The sequence below is a fragment of the Danio aesculapii genome, chromosome 21, assembly GCF_903798145.1.
Source record: "Danio aesculapii chromosome 21, fDanAes4.1, whole genome shotgun sequence".
In the NCBI taxonomy this organism is placed as follows: Eukaryota; Metazoa; Chordata; class Actinopteri; order Cypriniformes; family Danionidae; genus Danio; species Danio aesculapii.
The window spans coordinates 43,832,043-43,854,779 of record NC_079455.1 but is presented as its reverse complement, the minus strand read 5'-3'; the positions used below and the strand labels follow the sequence as shown (position 1 = coordinate 43,854,779).

The window sequence follows — 22,737 nt, the reverse complement described above, 5'->3', positions numbered from 1 at the left end:
CCAGGCTGGAAATAGCTGGAAACCAGCCTGGAAATGGCCAAAACCCCTCTAAAACCAGGCTGGTCAACCAGCTAAAACCAGCCAACCAGCTTAGGCTGTTTTAAGCTGGATTTTTCAGCAGGGTTCTGGAGACGTTTCATGTTATTGCATAATTTATGTTGTATTTTGTTTGTGGTTTCTACACAGGGGCGTAGCGGACATTTTAAAAGTGGGGGGACGACAGTATGAGATCATATAATTATTATTCACCTGTTTCTAAATGGTCTGTCTCTAAAAGTGAGGGGGACGCATCCCCCCTGTCCCCCCCAGTTGCTATGCCCCTGGTTCTACAGAAACAAACATCACTGGGTATTTATTAAATAAGGCCCAAAATCACATATTTAGTTTTTAGCGAAATAATTTCTCTGAATAATAACAAATCAAATGTATTCTTAATCTGATAAACAGCAGATTTTAACATGGTTTTGTGAAGCGTGGTGGAGAAAAAAATGAAACATCGACATCTAGAGGAACGTCAGATTTACTGCCATACATTTTCATTTTTTAAAGAAACGATAACTTTCTTAAATAGTACTGCATAATGTAGAGTACAATGTTAAAAACCTTTGTTTAGATTTTTCAGTAAATGACTGAATGTAATGTGGTTTGGTTTTTATTTCAGTTACAAAATTTACAGTCAGTACAAATCACTTCACAAGGCATTTAGTAAATGAAACCATTAATAAACCTGTTTTATAATAAAATGACTAAACTTCACTGATATTTTAACAGCTGAACACCAACACAAGACCTGTAGTAACAAACCCACAGACAGACTGAATGAACAGATGCTGCCATTGATTCAGAAATGCTCAAATACACAATTAATTCTTAAGATGAACTCAGTCTGATGGAGATAATCCAGCTTTTACTGTATATCTGAAAACTACACCGGTTTACTAGTAACTGATGGATTTCATTGTGAAGCAATTCTTATTCAGGCAACTTTGGGCTATAAGCGAAACTCTTCCCTGAAGAGCAGTAATGCAGCTTTTCTCCTCCGGTGTTTTTTAAATAGCCTGATGAACCGAAGGTCTTTCCACAGTCAAAACACGTGTAAGGTTTCACTCCAGTGTGGACACTCTGGTGAATTTTCAAGGAAGCTGACTGATTGAAACTCTTTCCACAGTCTGAACACTGATACAGATTCTCTCCAGTGTGAATCCTCTGGTGTCTTTTTAAACCGCCCGATGAACTATAGATCTTCCCACAGTCAACACATATACGGTTTCACTCCAGTATGAACACTCTGGTGAGTTTTCAAGGAAGATGACAGAGAGAAACTCTTTCCACAGTCTGAACACGTGTACGATTTCTCTCCAGTGTGAAGCCTTTGGTGTCTTTTTAAGCCGCCCGCTATACCATTTCTCTCCAGTGTGAACTTTCTCATGTGCTTTCAGGCCTCCTGGTTGTGTGAAACTCTTCTCACAGTGTGAACACTGATACGGTTTCTCTCCAGTGTGAATATTCTGGTGTCGTCTTAAGTTGGTTAATGAACTGAAGGTGTTCCCACAGTCGGAGCACACATGAGGTTCAGTGTGAATAACCTGATGCTCTTTTAACTTGTATATTGTTGTGTAACTTTTCCCACAGAAACAAATGTGAGGCTTCACAGCAGAATGAACTTGAAGATGTTGTCTCAAGTGCTTTTCCAACACAAATGTTTTACCGCACTGATCACAGCTGAATGGCTTTATATCAGAGTGAGAGAGCTGATGATCTCTGAAAGTGTATTTATCCGAGTAACTCTTCCCACACTCAGTGCACATGAACAGGCCTTTCCCAGTGTGAAATCTTCTGTGTTTATAACGACTGATTTTATGTTTGTAACTCTTCCCACACTCAGAGCAGCTGAAAGATTTTTCGCCTTCAGTCTTTTCAGCTTGTTTATGTCTGAAGGTTTGTTCAGTCTGTGAACTGCCTGCATCTCCATCTTCATCTGTGAAAAGATTAGGTTATTAAATCAGCTGTCTTAATTCATTCAAAAACCTATTCATTCAATTCTCACCATTAATTAAGGATAAAGGAGAAATAAAGAGGATTTTATCAAATTTAAAAATAATAAATCACGTAAAGTTTGTTATACATGTTAGTTTTCATCTAAATGTTCCTCATCAGTAGGGCCAGACAGAATCTGCGGACATTTTTAGCTACTTCTGCAGAGAATTTATTAAAAATCTGCAGATTTATGCTGAATTATTTTGTGAGCATTTTAGCTAAAAATTTAATATATTAAATAAAAATAATATCTTTTTAACTTTTTTAGTGTTTAATGTTTTAATGTTTACAATAAAAATGCATATAGATCCTTTTATTTGGTAAACAAAGCAAGTCTCTCAGATAATAGATTTACTAAAAGACAGATAATATTACTTTACAAACTATATTGTAAATAAATCCCATGAACACTTTCCTATTAGACAATAATATTACTGAAATTAATTAAAAAACGAACTAAATATAAATGCACATACATTTACACAAGTAAATAAAAAGACTCAACGATGGGCTACAAATCTGCAGATTTCTGCACGCACAGATGCCTATAGTCATCAGTTATTAAAGAAAAAAGTTAAAACACAAACCTATTTTTTCTTCTGTCTCGTCCTCTTTTATTCTGCAGGGTTCTTCCTCCATCTCCATCTTTAAGTCAGTTGTTTCTCCTGCAATAATTCCTCCTGTTTGCTTCTTCTTCAGCTGTGGGAAGATGGGAATATTCCTCAGCATTTAAACTCTCACTAATGTGGGCAGGGATTCACTTGCATGACGTCATGAGAGCAGGGGAACGCCCCCTGGTGGAATTGAATATTAATCTGATGATGTCATTAAGCTGCTCTGCCGTTGGCCAATAGCTGGATTGCTGATCTTGATTTGGAGGATCATGAGCACACGCAGTGATCTCAGATCAGTTAATCTAGACATTTTAATCTGATTAGCGAACTTGTTTGAAGAACCAGAATACCCAGAGATGAGTTATCAAGATTAAAAGATCAAGGATCTGCCAAAATGATCTTGGACCAGTTTTTCTCAACTACGTTCCTGGAGGACCACCAACACTGCATGTTTTGGATGTCTTCTTTGTCTGTCAAACCCATAACAGCTCTTTCAGTCTCTGCTAATGAGCTGATGATCTGAATCAGGTGTGTTTGGTTAAGGAGATCTGGAAATGTGCAGAGCTGCTGGTCCTCCAGCAACGTGGTTGAGAAATACTAAACCAGTGTTTCCCAACCCTGTTCCCCAAGGCACACCAACAGTACACATTTTCAACCTCTTTCTAATCAAACACACATGAATCAACTAATCAGAACATTAGAAAAGACTCTAAAGTCTGAAATGAATGGGTCAGATAAGGAAGACATCTGAAATATGTACTGTTGTGCTTTCAAGAACAGGATTGGGAAACACTGGTTTACATCACTGCTAAAACACTTCATTAATGTACCAGCACAGTGGATATTGCTTTAGTTATATCGTTTTGTATTATTTTTTTGTTGTTTGGTATGCAGGGACACGTAGTCAAATATTTGGTTAACAGATCCACAACCTTTGACGCTCATAAACTTTCATAAAGTCCTCGTGCTGCAGGTATCAGGAGGTTTGCTGAAGGTGCAGCTGACGTGCAGTGAGGGGTTTGTTTTTAATACACTATGACAGTTCGTGTTCATTTGAAAGTAAGAATGATTAATTTATGCATATGGATTTATATATATATATAGTGTGTTTATATATATATAGTGTATTTATATATATATATAAATAGTGTATTTATATATATATAGTGTGTTTATATATATATAGTGTATATATATATATATATATATATATATATATATATATATATATATATATATATATATATAGTGTATTTATTTATTTATATATATATAGTGTGTTTATATATATAGTGTATTTATATATATATATATATATAGTGTATTTATTTATTTATATATATATATAGTGTGTTTATATATATAGTGTATTTATATATATATATATATAGTGTATTTATATATATAGTGTGTTTATATATATAGTGTATTTATATATATATATATATATATAAATAGTGTATTTATATATATATAGTGTATATATATATATATATATATATATATATATATATATATATATATATATATATATATATATATATAGTGAATTTATTTATTTATATATATAGTGTATTTATATATATATATATATAGTGTGTTTATATATATAGTGTACTTATATATATATATATATATATATATATATATATATATATATATATATATATATATATATATATATATATATATATATAAATACACTATATAAAGAATTAAATACACTATATATATAAATACACTATATATATATATATATATATATATATGTGTGTGTGTGTAGTGTATATATATATAAAGGGGGAGATGGGAGAAGGGGGTACGTGCCCCAGTAGAGCTTTATGTCTAGCAACGCCCCTGTCCACAACCTTTGACGCTCATAAACTTTCATAAAGTCCTCGTGCTGCAGGTATAAGGAGGTTTGCTGAAGGTGCAGCTGACGTGCAGCGAGGGGTTTGTATTTAATACACTATGACAGTTCGTGTTCATTTAAAAAGTAAGAATGATTCATTAATCCATATGGAACAGTCCCTTAAAAATGACATTGCATCTTCAGTTTCTGGCTCAAGTGCACTTTGCACTCACACTAAAAGCATACCGCGCAAAAGCCCAACCGAACCGCGCTCTGGCCCACCTCTTCCAACCGGGCCAATAATTAACTGTGACGAGTTAAAGACTAAAGAGCAGTTAAAAGTGAAATCGGCTAATATCGTTGCCTCCCTATTGACGATATTAATGCCTTCTCTACAAACACATCCAAATGTTTTCGGCTGCCGCGCCACTCGCTTTGGTGACTCTCGCTCTGCGCCTCTGCAGCTCATGTTGTATTGAACAGACGCACATCACTTCATAACTATTGATCTTATTCTTCGATGAGGAAGTGCGCTCGTTTTTGCGATTGTTTTAGAACTTCCGACTCAGCTGCCTATGGGAGAAATGACTAGGAATAATAAACGGAAGAAAACGATCAAACTACTGGCTCTACACAAGTGTTTTCATGACTTTACAGACAAAGTAGAATAATATAATAAGAAAACGTCAGTTTGCAACATCAAGCAGCAAACTGAGCAGTTTTTAACTCTAAAAATGAATGGAAGTGAATGAGATCGGAAGTCTTGAGCCAAAAAGATTCCAATGGCTGCGCCCGCTCATATGTGAAGAATAAGGTGAATAGCGGCCGTTTATCGACTGAACTACATTTTTTTTTTGATGTCTTGGTCACACTATTTGGAGGTCCAGAACAAATTGCCTCAGGGGCCAAGTTCGGCCCGCGGGCCACCAATTGAATAGCCCTGCTGTATAGCATCCCTACATAATAAACAACAACAACAAAACAATATCAAAGCAGTATTGAATTAGAACAAACTAAAAAATGTTCAATGTTTGTTGATTGCGGTGTTTCTGTTTCTTACCATTAAAACAAACAATAGCTGTGTGTGGCTGCTGGTATTTTGCCTACCTGTTGTTCTTGAATAAGCCAGTCTACACTGTTGGTTCCATTTAAGGCTCGGGTAAATTCCCAGGAGTATAATTAGTCATTTTTGCCGAACAGGTGAGATATCTGAGAAAGCCAAACAAAAAAGTACTGCAGTATGCATTACAGCGGTATATTTACGACATCATACACAACCGATTAGAAAATAATTTAATTAAAATTTAGGCTGAATAGCCGCCTCATACGCTGACTATTCAATAGCTTAATTCATGCACAGCAAATTATTAAAAAATAATCTAATAATAACAAATTAAACTGTGATTTCTCCTTTTTTTTAGCCAAATAGTCTGATAGATTATTGTTGTGCAATGAAATATAGCGTTGTTAACCAGCGAGGAAACACACATGCAGTGCTTCTACATAATTAATTCATAGAATGAACAGCCAGAAAGGAGAACTTGATGGATTTGTGCCAAATATAAGCATCATTGACCCATAACAATGTACAGTACCTATGTCAGTATGTTTGTGTGCTTTTTATCCACACTGAAAAAAAATATTCAAAGATGATTCCTTGGATTTACTCAATTTTTTTACGTTAAGTGGTTGTAAACAATTTATTTAGGCTGAATTTAAACAAACAAATTAAGTTGAACATTATTAAATTTAATTTGTTTGTTTAAATTCAACACAAATAAATTGTTTGCAACACTTTTTTCAGTGCAGTTTCTATTCTAATTTGCAGTTAAGTGGAAAAAATCAAAGTATAAATAGCAGAAGTGAACAGAATATCCCTACCAGCAAATATTAATCAGACACTAAAAGACAGACAAAAACATTGATGAATTGCAGCTCTGACATGGACATGAGGGTTATGAATGACTGAAAAACAGCTGCGGGTGAAGTATATTGATTGCAAGTGCTCAGTTTGGGATCATATCTCCATTTTGTTCTGTTGATATGTGATCCAAATATTCGTAGCTTTAAACCGATGGAAACATGACTGGATTGGGCTGCGTTTACAGCCCCTCACACAGCTTGATCCACGCTGGGATTTCTCACCTTGGGTTTTAGGTTTTGGAAAGGGAATAAAACTCCACCGCCCTGTCCAAACTTTTCGGATACTGGGTATCAGATTTGCACAATCAATTTGAACAACGCTTTGGCTTGTTTCCCTCGCTCGAAAGCTTGACAGACCTCCTGTATGTAGCTACAGTTGCTAAGCCACGATTGGTCTGTGGCGGTTTTAGCGAAGGGTCAATTTGATTCAGATTACATTTTTTTACATGATTAAATATTTAATAGTCAAGCATCTTTGGGCCGTGAATTTTTTCAATATGAACCCGCAGATTAGACATTTGAGTGAAACTCTTTCCACAAGAGGAGCACTGGTGTGGTTTTTCTCCAGTGTGAACTTTCTGATGATCTTTCAGGCCTCCCGTCCGATGGAAACTCTTGTCACAGTGTGAACACTGATACGGTTTCTCTCCGGTGTGAATCCTCCGGTGTGCAGTTAAACTGCTCGATGTACTAAAGCTCTTCCCGCAGTCTGAACACACATAGGGTTTGACTCCAGTGTGAATCCTCTCATGAGCTTTCAAGCTTGCTAACTGAGTGAAACTCTTCCCGCATGAAGAGCACCGATAGGGCTTTTCTCCAGTGTGAATCCTCTGGTGAACTTTCAAGGAGTTTGCGTAAGTGAAATTCTTCGCACAGTGTGAACACTGATACAGTTTCTCTCCAGTGTGGACCCTCTGGTGCTCATTTAACATGTTCATTGTTGTATAACTTTTTCCACAGAAGCAAACGTAAGGCTTCACGGAAACATGCACATGAAGATGTTGCCTTAAGTATTTTTCTAATGTAAACGTTTTACAGCACTGATCACAGCTGAATGGCTTTACTGCATTGTGAGAGAGCTGATGATCCTTTAGAGTCTTCTTATATATGAAACTCTTTCCACACTGAAGGCATGTAAACGGTTTCTCTCCACTGTGCGTCTTCGTGTGCATTTTCAGTGTTGCGGCATCGTTGTAACTCTTTCCACATTGAGTGCACGCATACGGTCTTTCTCCAGTGTGAATCCTCATGTGTTTATCAAGCTGTCCTTTCTGAACAAAATCCTTTCCACATTGAGTGCACGTGAGCAGGTCTTGTCCAGTGTGAAATCGTGTGTGTCTGGAAAGACTGTCTTTGCTTCTGTAAGTCTTTCCACACTCAAAGCAGATGAAAGATCCTTTGACGACAGTTTTTCCAGCTTGTTTTGGTCTGAAGGTTTCTTCAGTCTGTGAGCTGACTGCATTTTCATCTGCATCTGTGGAAAGATTAGCTTATTAAATCAATGGTGTTTGTCTTTATCCAGTATAAAATCTGTGTTAAAATTAAACGCTCACTGGTAAACGAGCACGAATGAGAAATAAAAAGGATTTATCCTATGTTTTGACACATATATCATGCTACATGTCGTTTTTGATGCTGTTCCTCATAAGTCAGTACTGAGAAAGAATAAAAACACAAGCCTATTTGTTTGTCCATCTCTTCCTCTTTTATTCTGCAGGGTTCTTCCTCAATCTCCATCTTTACTATGTCAGTTGTTTCTCCTGCTGTAATTCCTCCTGTTTGCGTCTTCTTCAGCTGTGGGAAGATGAGAATATGCAGATTTATCTGTTTAGCATAAATAGTTGTTTGTTTAGTAGTGAGAAGCCAACTGCAGACAATACCTGTGCCATATGGCTCGTTTCCACTGACTGGTACAGTACGGTTCGGTTTGGTACGGGTCACATTTATCAGGCTTGTGTTTCCACTACCAAGGCTACCCTTTTGGTGGGCGTGGTGTATGACAGAAAGTTTCAGTCGACGTCATTCTCGCTCGAGGAAATGTCTACAATAAAGCTGTACAGGTCGCTCACATATCATATGAGAAGCTCTTCTCATAAAACAGATGCTTCATACACATAAATACTTGTGTAGAAATGTTTATTACTAACTTTTCTATGAACATGAGTTGATTATAACTGCAGATCAATGACAGTGCGAAACAGCCTACTGTAACATCTGTAATTATATTAAATAACTAAATAAATGAACATATATAAACACATACAGCCCCTTACAGTCTCCGATATGTTACCAACTACAGAAGAACTACATATAGCAGACATTTCGCCCGTATTTAGGTTCAAAACAACACAAAATATAGCCTACAGTCAGTGTAAACCTCTCATCTGTGTCTGTTATCTTCAGCAGCACATGTAGCCTCTGTTAGAGAACAATTTCATCATTCCCAGTTCATAATAGTCCAAAAGGTGAAGATAATAGTTAAACAAGGCATTTTGTTCATGTTTGCTGAATAATAATGTGCTCTTTTTTTCCGGCTTCTCCTTTGTTTCTTCACGCTTCACTCTTGTGTTTGTCAGTGTCTGACAGGATCGGGTTTCAAAAGCACGTCAATAATCAAGCACAGGTTATTATCATCAGCTCAAGAAGTTTGTTATTTCAGATATAGACACGCGGTGAAAGCAAGCAAGAAAGCGAAACCGCTCGCGCTTCAGACTGGTTCGTAAAAAACTACGCGGCACAGGGTAAATCTGCTCTTCTTCTTGGCTTTGTGGCGGTTCATCAAGACGATGACAAGGTTTGTTTGAGCCCGGGTCGACCATGGCTCGTTATATATAATTCCGCTGTAATGTCTCAGCTCGTCGGCTGTGTATTTTAAACAATGGCGGGTTTTTTGTTTTCATTCTGGCTTGTTGCGTAAGCGAATGACGCCTCTCTGTAAACCAATAGCGTTCAGCTGCGCGTGTGGCTCCGCCTTTTGGTACCCTTTCTTGTGTTTGGTACCCTTTCGAAAGGTGGTACGGTACGGTACGCCTTTTGACAGTGGAAACGGCCATAAAAGCGTACCAAACCGAACCGTACTGTACCACTCAGTGGCAACGGGCCAATAGATCCAAATTGGTTTCCTTTCATCAGTGCAACTCCACTATATTATAACCAGGGTTTCTGCAGGTTTCCTCAAATCAAATTTAAGATTTTTTAAGACTGTTTTAAGACAATTATGAATAAAGTTATAGACTTATACAGGGCTAAAAATACTAAGGATTTTTTTCTAATGCCCGGTTACTTCTGCAAATAGTTTTTGATTTAATGAACGACATTAAAGGGATGTGTTGCTTTAGTTTTCTTTCCCTGATTAGAGAATTTAATTTGAAGAATTCGCTGTAAAATGCCTAACAGATCTATCTCTTTGCAATAAAAAAGCCTAAATAATAAAAAAAAATTAATTCTGAGATGGATGATTGGGTGTTGGGCAGATTTGGTAGCTTTACTTGAACATAGAGAAATTAAGACCTGTTTAAAATGATTTATCACCTACAGCACAACATTTCAGTGAATTTAAGACTTTTTAAAGCCGAAAATTTTGTTTTTGAAATTTAAGACCCCACGGACACCCTGTGTAACGTGTGAATTTAGCAGATACTTCTCACGCTTTACATTCACTTTCAATCATCTAGTGCTGAATAAGCTCAAATGGTCATGTAGAAACCTGCCCAATTAATCAATTAAAAGGCCATATTTATTGGTTCTGCATCGATGAATAAAGCAATAAAGGAGCCAATATTTTTTTTATTGAATTTAAAGGTGATAAAAGATACGCTTGAATAGCATTAATTAAGACATTAGCCTAATATTTCTCCTACACAACCAGAAATGATAAAACAAACAAACATTTCCTGGAAATAACGCTTCATCTTGGCCAACAACAAACACATTTTGTTCAACAAGAGTTGTATCTTCTCTTCTGTTTAATTCGTTATTATTTTTGTCTGTCTAAAACTAGTATGTTTATCTGTCAAGTATGTTTTTGACGGTCCGATTTATAAGTAGTTACAACCAGTGGTGTAGTCCTTGCTATACGCACGTATACTCAGTATGCCTACTTTTTTCCACTAGCTGTTTGGGTATTACCACTTCTCAGGATCAATAACTGCAAATACCCTCGGTATACTCACTTATTTTTCTGATTAAACTTCCCTAATTTTAGTGTATTACTTTAAATTCTTACTTAAAATGTATATACATATATATAAAACACATTTTTCTTTGTTCCTGATCTGCCCTAAAATGAAAATCCTAAAACCGCCCCTGTAAAACAGCATTTCACATTTGTCTACAGGGAACGACAGCATATATAACACTAAAAATGATGAGGCAAAGACTACTCCTAAATCGTGTAACAATATGCTATTTATAAGGGTAACTACGCTCTCAGAATCGAAGGTACGCGAATTGTCACTGGGGTGGTACCTTTTCAAGAGGTACACATTTGTACTTAAAGGGTCCATATTGGTACCTCAAAAGTATATATTAGTACCTAAAAAATTTAAGAGGAACACTTTTGTACTTTTTAGGTACTAATATGGACCTTTTAGGTACAAATTTGTACCTTTTGAAAAGGTACCACCCCAGTGACAGCTCGCGTACCTTTATTTCTGAGAGTGTACTAGTATATAATAGCAACAACAGAAGACAGACTCCTAATAGTTTGATTTAAAACAAGCATGCACGAATGTGACAATCAAAAATAATGGCTGATTGGTGTTTAAAGGAACCTATTAAATGTAAAGTAATAAGCCAGTACAGAAAGTAAGTTAAAAAGCCGTCTTTCCATGTATGCACAGGCCCCATTGAGTTAACTTAAATAAAAGTTAGCTAAATTGTTGTTACTATCTGGATTGACTCTTTATTTTCCAGTAATAAAATGATTATATAAGCTACATACTGTATACATACAGCCAATCGCCGAGGCTGCTGGGGGGGGGGGGGGGGGGGGCATTATTAGCTAAACATAAATCATTAAATAGGATTATACTATTAGCATCTCCCTTTAAAACCAACAATTTTTTATTTCTTTTTTTTTTTAATGGGTAGTTTTCCCAAAAAATGAAAATTGTCATCATTTACTCGACCTTTACTTGTTCCAAACAGGTTTGTCTTTTTTTTTTCCTCCTGTTGAACACAAAAGAAGATATTTTGAAGAAAGCTGGAAAACTTTAACCATTGACTTACATTGACAACAATGACATAGTATTTGTTTTTCCTTTCGTTGTGGAAGTTGATAGTTACAGGTAATATATATATATATATATATATATATATATATATATATATATATATATATATATATATATATAGCTACCTAACATTGACTTTCGTCGTTTCTTTGCCTACTTTCATTTAAAATTTGGGTCGGGTGTAATAGTACACCACCTTTCTTTTAGGACTACACCACTTACAGCACCAAAAAATGACAATAACTGGTCGTTTTCAGCAGCAATAATCACTTGTTTGACACTAATTGAAATAAACTGACAGTTTTAAATATCTCCTAATAAATTATATTGTGAATGTACTTACAGTGTGATAGAAACAGCAGATTCAGAGCATTATGAACGGCTGTTTCACTTGTTATGTTTATGTTCTTCTTCTTCTTCTCGTGGACTCGGATGTTTGTCATTGTTTCCAGAGCTCGAGCACCACCACTGGCGGAAACCGATACATAGTAAAAAATAAAATATATATATTTTCAGAAACACAATTTGTCTCCAGAAATGTTTCAGAAAGAAAAGTTAGTGGATTACAGCGTTGTCTTTTTAAATTTAAGCTATTCAGATGATTGGAAAAACCCACAATCGACTTAAATATGTTATTTGTTTTGAAAGGTAGCACACTTTACACTCACTTTCTATTATCTAATGCGTTTCTATTATCATTTAAAGACATTTACATTTACAAACTCAAATAGTTTTATTTCAATAGCTGCCCGAAGGTATCTTTTACAGCATGGGTCTCAAACTCAATTCCTGGAGGGCCACAGCTCTGCACAGTTTGCTCCAAGCTTAATCAAACACAGCTGATCCAACAAATCAAGTTGATCAAAAGAGTCTTGAACACCTCGATTAGTTGCATCAGCTGTGTTTTAATAGGGTTGGAGCAAAACTGTGCAGAGCTGTGGCCCTCCAGAGTTTGAGACCCATGTTTTACAGTCTATGGAAGGTACACAGACCATCTGCACTGAACTACTGGGTCCAAATGCGGCTGAAATGAAAGTAAGCAGCGACATCTAGAGGAACATCAGATTTACAGCCAGACTATTGCAGACTTTATACTAAAACGCAGTTATTCTGATTATTTCGAAAACCTTAAATGTTATGTTGATGAAATAACACATATTTTTTTCTAATTTCAAGTTTACCAAACATTTTTTTAAAGAATCAAAAACTTTATTTGTTAAATGTATAATGTTGACTACAATTTAAAAAAAATTAATTCACTCAATAGTTACTTTTCATTTCTTATATTTACACAAAATTAGTGCAAAACATCATCATTAAAATAACATGTTTTATAATAAAACCCCATTTAACCCTTTATCATGGCAGCTGAACACCAACACCTGCAGTAATAAAGCAACTGAATGAACAGATGCTGCCATTTATTCAGAAACCCTCAAATCTACAATTAATTCTTAGATGAACTCAGTCTGATGGAGATAATCCAGCTACACGGTTTACTTGTGAGTGAAGGACCTAATAATAAAGATCCCCCAGCAAACAGTTCAATCCAAAAACCGAATCAATCTCACATGCAACAGAACCAATACAATAATCAAATATTGCTCTAAATGTACGATGAAATAAAGTTTTAACGGTTGTTCATGCGAGAATGTAGTTGTTTAAAACTCAAATCTGCAGTTTATGTATAAAGATGGTGCGTATTTTAAAATGTCCTTTGACAATTGCGGAGATGTCTACCTCCAGGACAGAACCACACACTTCTCCCAATAATATCCAGCAGCAGAACCACACACGTTTCAGGCACACACAATCTAGCACACACGATTTAGGCAAACCATATATGGTAACTAACTAACTCCTTAGCATTATCGCCACCTATTGAATTTCACAAATATGATTTCCCATTTCAGTCATTATTATTATTATTATATCGTAACGATCATTTAACATCTCTGCAGTTTCTGAACTCAAATTATGTAAATAAAAATAATTGGTTTAAGACACTTACGACTTTATTCATGTGTCCACATACACAAAGAAAACATAATAGACCGTCTAATTGTAGGATTAAGTGTAATAAACTAATTTTAGGATTTTAATATTATCATACTTAGTTAAACAAGTATGGTATTGTAAAATATAAAAGGCAAACAATAATGTGTCACATTAAAATGAATTACTATAGTTAATCATTTAAACAATATGTAATACAACTGATTATCTTAACTGATTATCTGATTATAAACTACTATCTTTTACTAAACTGTCACAGCTGTTATATATATATATTTACCTATTATTATTATTTTTAATTAATTATTAATATTTAATTTGTTTCTATTGCAAAATTTTGGTTTAAAAACAATATATTGCTTACTATAAATTACTACAGTATTTAATGTGGGAAATCATTAATTAAAAAGTTATTAGATAAGCAAATAAATTCTATTAAATTGCTTGAGTAAAATATTAATATAGTGTTATACGTTTATTACATGTAAAAAGATTTTAATTACATATAATATTGCCTATATTAACTTGCTATTATTTCCTTCATTTTAAATGAATCCATTATAAAAATTAAACCTGACCAATGTAGAGCTTTCAGCAAGGCCAGCAATCGAGTATCTGTTATATTGACTCTGTCCGACAATAACGACTGATCATCTATGATAACTGATAGAAATCTGTTCAGTCTATTATATTGAATTGCGATCGGAAACAGCGCCCCCCATTCGCCCGTCTCGATCGCAATATTTGTGAAATAAAGTAAACACTATTGTTTATTGTGTACAATATTTATTAACCATATATATCAAAATATATCGATGACGATGTCCAATAAGACGTTAATAACATTAACATCCGCCGTAACCATATATGGTTTGCCTAAATTGCGTGTTCCAGATTGTGTCTCTTGCCTCAGATTATTTGAGACACAGCGTGGTGTGATTGACTGATTTCGTTAGCTGACAAGTTTATTTCTTTTCTAACTGCTCACCGTTTTTAATCTGAGCCTGTGTGCTTTGTTTTCACTTATTAAAACTATATATTACTTTATGGGATAAACTGAAGCTGTAGGTTGGGAATCGCCATTTACTTTAAAAACGTTTTCTCCTGGTTTGTGGTTTATTTGGGGTATTTAATTTTTTATGTTAGCAGGTAAGTTAGGATTGTTTCCCCGCAAGTTAGCTGTCTTTTTGTTAGTTATTTTGGCCTGGATTCCCCTCCGAGGAGATGCTTCTGAGATCTTGATTGTTAAAAAAAAATAACACTTGTTATTCCTTGATAAACTAGTTGTGATTATTCTGAGCTGGGACTGGAGAAGGGGAAAAACCTAAATTGAGAGATTTAAAGTTTTATTTATTTATTTATTTATTTATTTATACTTTTGTTGTTGTTCCCGCCAACCCTAGACTAGTTGGGACTTAACACAGCCAATTAGATTCAACAACCAGACAGAACAGCTGTATAAAATATAAATCAGACTGGAAGGTAAAAGCACAATATAAATAAGTATAATATAAATAAGACTGGAAGGTAAACGTATAATATAAATAAGTATAATCTAAATAAGACTGAAAGGTAAATGTATAATATAAATAAGACTGAAAGGGAAACGTATAATATAAATAAGACTGAAAGGTAAACGTATAATATAAATAAATATAATATAAATAAGACTGAAAGGTAAACGTATAATATAAATAAATATAATATAAATAAGACTGAAAGGTAAATGCATAATATAAATAAGTATAATATAAATAAGACTGAAAGGTAAACGTATAATATAAATAAATATAATATAAATAGGACTGAAAGGTAAACGCATAATATAAATAAGACTGAAAGGTAAACGCATAATATAAATAAATATAATATAAATAAGACTGAAAGGTAAACGCATAATATAAATAAGACTGAAAGGTAAACGCATAATATAAATAAATATAATATAAATAAGACTGAAAGGTAAACGCATAATATAAATAAGACTGAAAGGTAAACGTATAATATAAATAAATATAATATAAATAAGACTGAAAGGTAAACGCATAATATAAATAAGACTGAAAGGTAAACGTATAATATAAATAAATATAATATAAATAAGACTGAAAGGTAAACGCATAATATAAATAAGACTGAAAGGTAAACGTATAATATAAATAAGACTGAAAGGGAAACGTATAATATAAATAAGACTGAAAGGTAAACGTATAATATAAATAAATATAATATAAATAAGACTGAAAGGTAAACGCATAATATAAATAAGACTGAAAGGTAAACGTATAATATAAATAAGACTGAAAGGGAAACGTATAATATAAATAAGACTGAAAGGTAAACGTATAATATAAATAAGACTGAAAGGGAAATGCATAATATAAATAAGTATAATATAAATAAGACTGAAAGGTAAACGTATAATATAAATAAATATAAAATAAATAAGACTGAAAGGTAAACGCATAATATAAATAAGACTGAAAGGGAAATGTATAATATAAATAAGACTGAAAGGTAAACGCATAATATAAATAAGACTGAAAGGTAAACGCATAATATAAATAAATATAATATAAATAAGACTGAAAGGTAAACGCATAATATAAATAAGACTGAAAGGTAAACGTATAATATAAATAAATATAAAATAAATAAGACTGAAAGGTAAACGCATAATATAAATAAGACTGAAAGGGAAATGTATAATATAAATAAGACTGAAAGGGAAACGTATAATATAAATAAGACTGAAAGGGAAATGTATAATATAAATAAGACTGAAAGGGAAACGTATAATATAAATAAGACTGAAAGGTAAACGCATAATATAAATAAGTATAATCTAAATAAGACTGAAAGGTAAACGCATAATATAAATAAGTATAATCTAAATAAGACTGAAAGGTAAACGCATAATATAAATAAGTATAATATAAATAAGACTGAAAGGTAAACGCATAATATAAATAAGTATAATATAAATAAGACTGAAAGGTAAACGTATAATATAAATAAGTATAATATAAATAAGACTGAAAGGTAAACGTATAATATAAATAAGTATAATATAAATAAGACTGAAAGGTAAACGTATAATATAAATAAGTATAATATAAATAAGACTGAAAGGTAAACGCATAATATAAATAAGTATAATATAAATAAGACTGAAAGGTAAACGTATAATATAAATAAGTATAATATAAATAAGACTGAAAGGTAAACGTATAATATAAATAAGTATAATATAAATAAGACTGAAAGGTAAACGTATAATATAAATAAGTATAATATAAATAAGACTGAAAGGTAAACGTATAATATAAATAAGTATAATATAAATAAGACTGAAAGGTAAACGTATAATATAAATAAGTATAATATAAATAAGACTGAAAGGTAAACGCATAATATAAATAAGTATAATATAAATAAGACTGAAAGGTAAATGTATAATATAAATAAGTATAATATAAATAAGACTGAAAGGTAAACATATAATATAAATAAGTATAGTGTAAGACTGAAATGTAAATGTGTAAATGGACCCTTTATTATTTGTGATGTAGCCAAAGACAAGCTGTTACAAGTCATTTAATCCAAGCACGAGTCAAGTCTATAGTCATGATAGTGAAGTCGAGTCTTTTTCTGAAAATTCCTTAACTCCTTCCAGTGGCTTTTCTTCAGTATGACGTCTCTCATGATATTTCAATGATTCTGAATAAGGGAAACTCTTTCCACAGTGTGAACACGTATACGGTCTCTCTCCAGTGTGATTCCTCTGGTGTATTTTTAACTTTTGCATTGTTGTATAACTTTTCCCACAGAAACACGTGTGAGACTTCACGGCAGCATGAACTTGAAGATGTTGTTTTAAGTATGCTGCTGACATGAATGTTTTACCGCACTGATCACAGCTGAACGGCTTTACTCCAGAGTGAGAGAGCTGGTGAATCTTTAAAGTGTTTTTCTGTGTGTAACTCTTTCCACATTCAGTGCACTTATACGGTCTTTCTCCAGTGTGAATCTTCATGTGTATATTCAGATTTGCTTTATCTGTGAAACTCTTTCCACACTGAGTGCACGTATACGGTCTTTCTCCGGTGTGAATCCTCATATGCACTGTCAGATTTCCTTTATCTATGAAACTCTTTCCACATTCAGTGCATGCATATGGTCTTTTCCCGGTGTGAAGTCTCATGTGTAACTTCAGCTTTCTTTTATCAGTGAAACTCTTATTACATTGAGTGCATGTGAAAGGTCTTTCTCCGGTGTGAATCCTCATGTGTACAATCAGATCTCCTTTCACGGTGAAATCCTTTCCACACTGAGTGCACGTGAACATTTCTCTAGTGTGAATCCTCATGTGTGTGTTGAAGCTGGTTTTATGTTTGTAGGTCCTCCCACACTCAGAGCAGCTGAAAGATCCTTTGACTTCAGTTTTTCCAGCTTGTTTATGTCTAAAAGTTTGTGCATTTTCATCTTCTTCTGCGAAAAGATCAAGTTTTTTAAATCAATTATGTTATTAATAAATATTATTAATAGTTAAAGGTGCTGTATGATAAAGGTGCAAGTTTTTGACTGTTTTATATCATAGAAATACCATAATATGTTAGCAGATGTGCAAGAAACACGCAAAGTGAACATGTTAACCCAGCCTGATCTCACGAGAAAATGTACGTATTTTACGTTTTTTCAGTTTAGTGGCTAATTCGTACGAGTTCAGTCGTACAAAATTGTATGATTTTAAAAAGGAGGCGTGGCACCTAACCCCACCCCTAAAACCAACCGTCATTGGGTGATGAGCAAATCGTACGAAAATGTACGAATTAGATCGTACGAATTCATACAACTTAGCCACTAAATCAAAAAGTTACGAATTGCCGTGAGATTGTGTTGGTTTATCTGAAAAACAATGTTAAAGTCAGGTTATCTGATTTGAAAATGTGGCGTAATGAGCCAGAATGTCTGTCTTTGTTTTGGTCTCTATATCCAGCCCACTGCCAGGTTAGCCAATTATAATTCAGCACACTGGGTTTCCATGGTGGAAAACACACCGTATTTGATTTAATTCACGAATGCTGCATTAAATTATGCATCCGAAAACGTAACCTCTATAGGACAGCAGCAGCCTACGAAATGAAATGCAGATTCAGAGTTGTTAAAATCCACACAAGGTGGATTTTAATTAGCGTTAGACCACCTTCTCCATGCCAGATAAATACGATTCAGCCCCGGATGCCAGATCTTGTCAGAAAATGTCTGTTTTTACAGGTATATGGACAACAAGTCAGCAAAGTTTCCAATACCTAAACCTGTTAACCCAGCCTGATCTCACGAAAAAACGTACGTATTTTACGTTTTGTCAGTTTAGTGGCTAATTCGTACGAGTTCAGTCGTACGAAATTGTATGATTTTAAAAAGGAGGCGTGGCAGCTAACCCCACCCCTAAAACCAACCGTCATTGGGTGATGAGCAAATCGTACGAAAATGTACGAATTAGATCGTACGAATTAGCCACTAAATCAAAAAGTTACGAATTGCCGTGAGATTGCGTTGGTTTATCTGAAAAACAATGTTAAAGTCAGGTTATCTGCTTTGAAAATGTGGCGTTATGAGCCAGAATGTCTGTCTTTGTTTTGGTCTCTATATCCAGCCCACTGCCAGTTTAGCCAATTATAATTCAGCACACTGGGTTTCCTTGGTGGAAAACACACCGTATTTTAATTCACGAATGCTGCATTAATTTATGCATCCGGAAACGTAACCTCTATAGGACAGCAGCAGCCTCCGAAATGAAATGCAGATTCAGAGTTGTTGATATCCACACAAGGTGGATTTAAATTAGTGTTAGACCACCTTCTCCATGCCAGATAAATATGATTCAGCCCCTGACGCCAGATCTTGTCAGAAAATGTCTGTTTCTCCAGGTATTTAGACAACAAGTCAGCAAAGTTTCCAATACCTAAACCTGTTAACCCAGCCTGATCTCACGAGAAAACGTAAGTATTTTACGTTTTGTCAGTTTAGTGGCTAATTCGTACAAATTCGTACGAGTTCAGTCGTACAAAATTGTACGATTTTAAAAAGGAGGCGTGGCACCTAACCCCACCCCTAAACCCAACCGTCATTGGGGGATGAGCAAATCGTACTAAAATGTACGAATTAGATCGTAGGAATTCGTACGAATTAGCCACTAAATCAAAAAGTTACGAATTGCCGTGAGATTGTGTTGGTTAACCAGTATTCAACTGAATTAACAGTCTCCTATTAATATAGGAGTTGACTGAGAAAACCAGAGACGAGCAGAAGCAGGAGACGAAGTAATGATAATAAAGAAAGAGCAGAGTTTATTGAATAATCTTAGCTGCGTATGATTCAATGCTCAAACTTCATCTGACCAGGATAAATCCAACAAGTGTTATTATAGCACAAGCAACAGCAATGGAAAATTACTGCTTCACAACATTGTGCAGAGACAATAGGGTATATGCTGAAGCATGCTAATAGGACTTTTAATTTGCCAGTAACCTGGGTTAAGCACTTCCGGTCAATTGTATTCCAATGCAAAAATTGGCGCGTTTAAGGTCTGTTTTCTTTAAAAATCAGCGATCTCCACTGGCTGAGTGATATCTGATATGAAGTGGGTCTCAGATTGTACAAGAAGCACTGCATTAAATTACATTTCCCCCGCCATGTCTTTATAGTATGAGCATTTATTTCACCCCATTATATTCAATGGAGCTTCTGCCCTAACCTGCCGATTCTAACGGTCGCGTGCGAGTAAACAGCTTTTTGTCTCATTTTACGCTTGAACAGCTAAATGAATGCCAAAGTTTATTTAACTGATTGTATTTTAATTACATTACAACATCGATGCTGTAAAAGGAACCGTATAAAATGGAAAAAAAATTCACAATAACAGGTCACCAGAAGTTTATTAGTATGGGAACAACACTAGCTCAGCATATACCCTATAATCCATCCTTAAAATGGAGACATTCTCTTATGTAATTTTATTATGTAATTTGATTTAACAGGGACAATGCTCATTAATAAACAGTGAAACTGTAAATAAGCCAGAGTTAGCCACAAGGTTAGCTAATTTTCATCTGTTGCCCCCTGCCAGATTTTAAACAGCTTCTCTTGAAGAGCTTGTTGCTCTTTCTCCAGAAGAAAAAATATTATCAGACATACTGTGAAAATTTCCTTGCTGTGTTAAACATAATTTGGGAAATAATAAAAAAAAAAACAAATAAATAAATAAAAAAAACCTCAAAGGGGGGCTAATAATTATGACTTCAACTGTATATAATCTACCGTTTGTATTGTTATTAGTCAGTGTTCATCTTAATATTCCACAACAATAATTAAAGAGAAGGCTGAAAACACAAACCTGTTAGTTCCTCTGTCTCTTCATCTTTTATTCTGCAGGGTTCTTCCTCCATCTCCATCTTTATGTCAGTTGTTTCTCCTGCAGTAATTCCTCCTGTTTGCTGCTTCTTCAGCTGTGGGAAGATGGGAATATTCCTCAGCACTTAAACTCTCATATATAGCTGTGGGAGAGGCTTCATTAGCACATCAGTCAACTTCACATTCACACTTCTCTGAATAATACAAATTTAGATCTGGAAATTATTGCTAACCTGTGTATTATATTGGGAAAATTTCTCATACATACACAAAAATCTGCCAGGTCATCTCTCATGTTATCAGTTTATTTGTATTGATATTTATCTCCTTATTTCTTCTGTAAAAACTGTTGAAATAAGAAAAAAATAAATAAATCTGAGTTAGGTGTTAAATATTATAACCGGAGAAACGTACAATATCTGTCCTTGAAATAAAACCATAAATACAGTGAATAAAAAGTATTTCATCCGCCAAAAAATGGACTGATGGTTGATTTCTGTAAAGGAATATGCCATTCATTTGGTTCTCAGACTTTGTTTCTTTATTAAAAACCCTTTAAGGATTTTCAAACCCTGTCAATGACCTCAGCCCAATTGAACCTACAGCTTTAATAGATTTTTAACCTTCCTTCAGAGGATGCAACCTCTGAAATGAGACAGCAAGCGATCAAGGATGCGATTGAGGTAAAGTTGGTTTTATATTCGCACATTCGTTCAGTGGCAACTTGTGACACACTCCCTATAGTGTTTACCATGATATTTTGAATATTCAGTATGAAATCAGATGTGAATAGGACTTCAAAACAACACTAGCACCATTTATTTGACAGTGAACTTGTACTTTGGTAGTCGGTGGCTGCTTATATGATTCACTATTTAGAATTTAGCGAAAGATACTTTTTAGTTAAGGAGAAAGTCTGAATGTGTGAATATAAAAACAACTTTACCTCAATAAGGATGCGTTTATCTTTGAACTGTATGATTTTATGCTTGTTTTTGTATGAGGAGGACAAAGTCAGGCCCTGTCACGTTTTTATAAGTAAAAATATACGTTTCTAGTACAATGTCCCTTAATTTGCTGTAACTTCTGGCTGTTGTATAGTACTTTTACGTGTTTTTTAACGGTCTAATCGATTAGTCCAGACCAAAACATGACAAGTGATCGTTTTGAACGGCAATAATCACCCGTGTTTAGGACTTAGCACAATAAAGTGACTCTAATAGGTGTAGGTATTCTCTAATTAATATATACAATTAATGTACTTACAGTGTGATAAATACAGTAGATTTAGAGCATCACAAATGGATGTGTTTACATTTTTCGCGCTTTCTTCTTCTCGCAGACATGGATGTTCATCATGGCTTCCAGGGCTCGAGCGCCACCATTGGCGGAACCAGTGAAGCTTAGAAGGGATACAGCTGCGGATACTTGCATACTGTTTGTGACACTGTACAACAATAATCAATATTTTTCTACACTTCCGTGAAGGTTGGGGTAATTTTAGATGTTAATTAAAAACAATTTAATGGGTAATTTAATAAATAATATGAATAATATTCGGTTTAATAACTGTTTTTACATTACTGTGATGGAGTTTATGGAAGACGTTATTCATTCATTAATTTTTCTTCGGCTTAGTCCCTTA

The 22,737-nt window shown here is 34.3% G+C and overlaps 2 protein-coding genes across 8 annotated transcripts; both read right to left on the bottom strand.

Annotated features, from left to right (window-relative positions):
* Positions 1 to 636: 636 nt before the first annotated feature.
* Positions 637 to 5,698, bottom strand: LOC130214295 (gastrula zinc finger protein XlCGF7.1-like). 2 transcript variants are annotated; one of them, XM_056445903.1, is made up of 3 exons: positions 5,611 to 5,698; positions 2,625 to 2,736; positions 637 to 1,978 (listed from the first exon to the last, which is right to left on the bottom strand). In XM_056445903.1, exons 2-3 carry the CDS (start codon positions 2,680 to 2,682, stop codon positions 1,218 to 1,220), a joined length of 819 nt encoding a protein of 272 aa, XP_056301878.1. In that variant the 5' UTR covers positions 2,683 to 2,736; positions 5,611 to 5,698; the 3' UTR covers positions 637 to 1,217. The 2 variants fall into 2 exon arrangements, with proteins under 2 accessions (XP_056301878.1, XP_056301877.1); XM_056445902.1 differs by lacking the exon at positions 5,611 to 5,698 and having other exon boundaries at positions 2,625 to 3,750.
* Positions 5,699 to 6,351: 653 nt separating this feature from the next.
* LOC130214293 (gastrula zinc finger protein XlCGF7.1-like) lies at positions 6,352 to 22,429 on the bottom strand. 6 transcript variants are annotated; one of them, XM_056445892.1, is made up of 5 exons: positions 21,076 to 21,163; positions 12,004 to 12,128; positions 8,307 to 8,478; positions 8,106 to 8,220; positions 6,352 to 7,900 (listed from the first exon to the last, which is right to left on the bottom strand). In XM_056445892.1, the coding sequence occupies exons 3-5, from the start codon at positions 8,313 to 8,315 to the stop codon at positions 6,885 to 6,887; spliced, it is 1,140 nt and encodes a 379-aa protein (XP_056301867.1). In that variant the 5' UTR covers positions 8,316 to 8,478; positions 12,004 to 12,128; positions 21,076 to 21,163; the 3' UTR covers positions 6,352 to 6,884. The 6 variants fall into 6 exon arrangements, with proteins under 6 accessions (XP_056301867.1, XP_056301869.1, XP_056301868.1 ...); XM_056445894.1 differs by lacking the exon at positions 8,307 to 8,478 and adding an exon at positions 11,556 to 11,595 and having other exon boundaries at positions 6,353 to 7,900; XM_056445893.1 differs by lacking the exon at positions 8,307 to 8,478 and having other exon boundaries at positions 6,353 to 7,900.
* Positions 22,430 to 22,737: the final 308 nt, after the last annotated feature.

Excerpts from the sequence above, each read along its gene's own strand:
- LOC130214295 (XM_056445902.1), bottom strand. The coding sequence starts at position 2,766 with ATGCTGAGGAATATTCCCATCTTCCCACAGCTGAAGAAGAAGCAAACA. Across the intron at positions 1,979-2,624 it reads CGAGACAGAAGAAAAAATAG|ATGAAGATGGAGATGCAGGC; the intron begins GTTTGTGTTTTA and ends ATCTTTTCACAG.
- LOC130214293 (XM_056445892.1), bottom strand. Across the intron at positions 7,901-8,105 it reads AGAGATGGACAAACAAATAG|ATGCAGATGAAAATGCAGTC; the intron begins GCTTGTGTTTTT and ends ATCTTTCCACAG.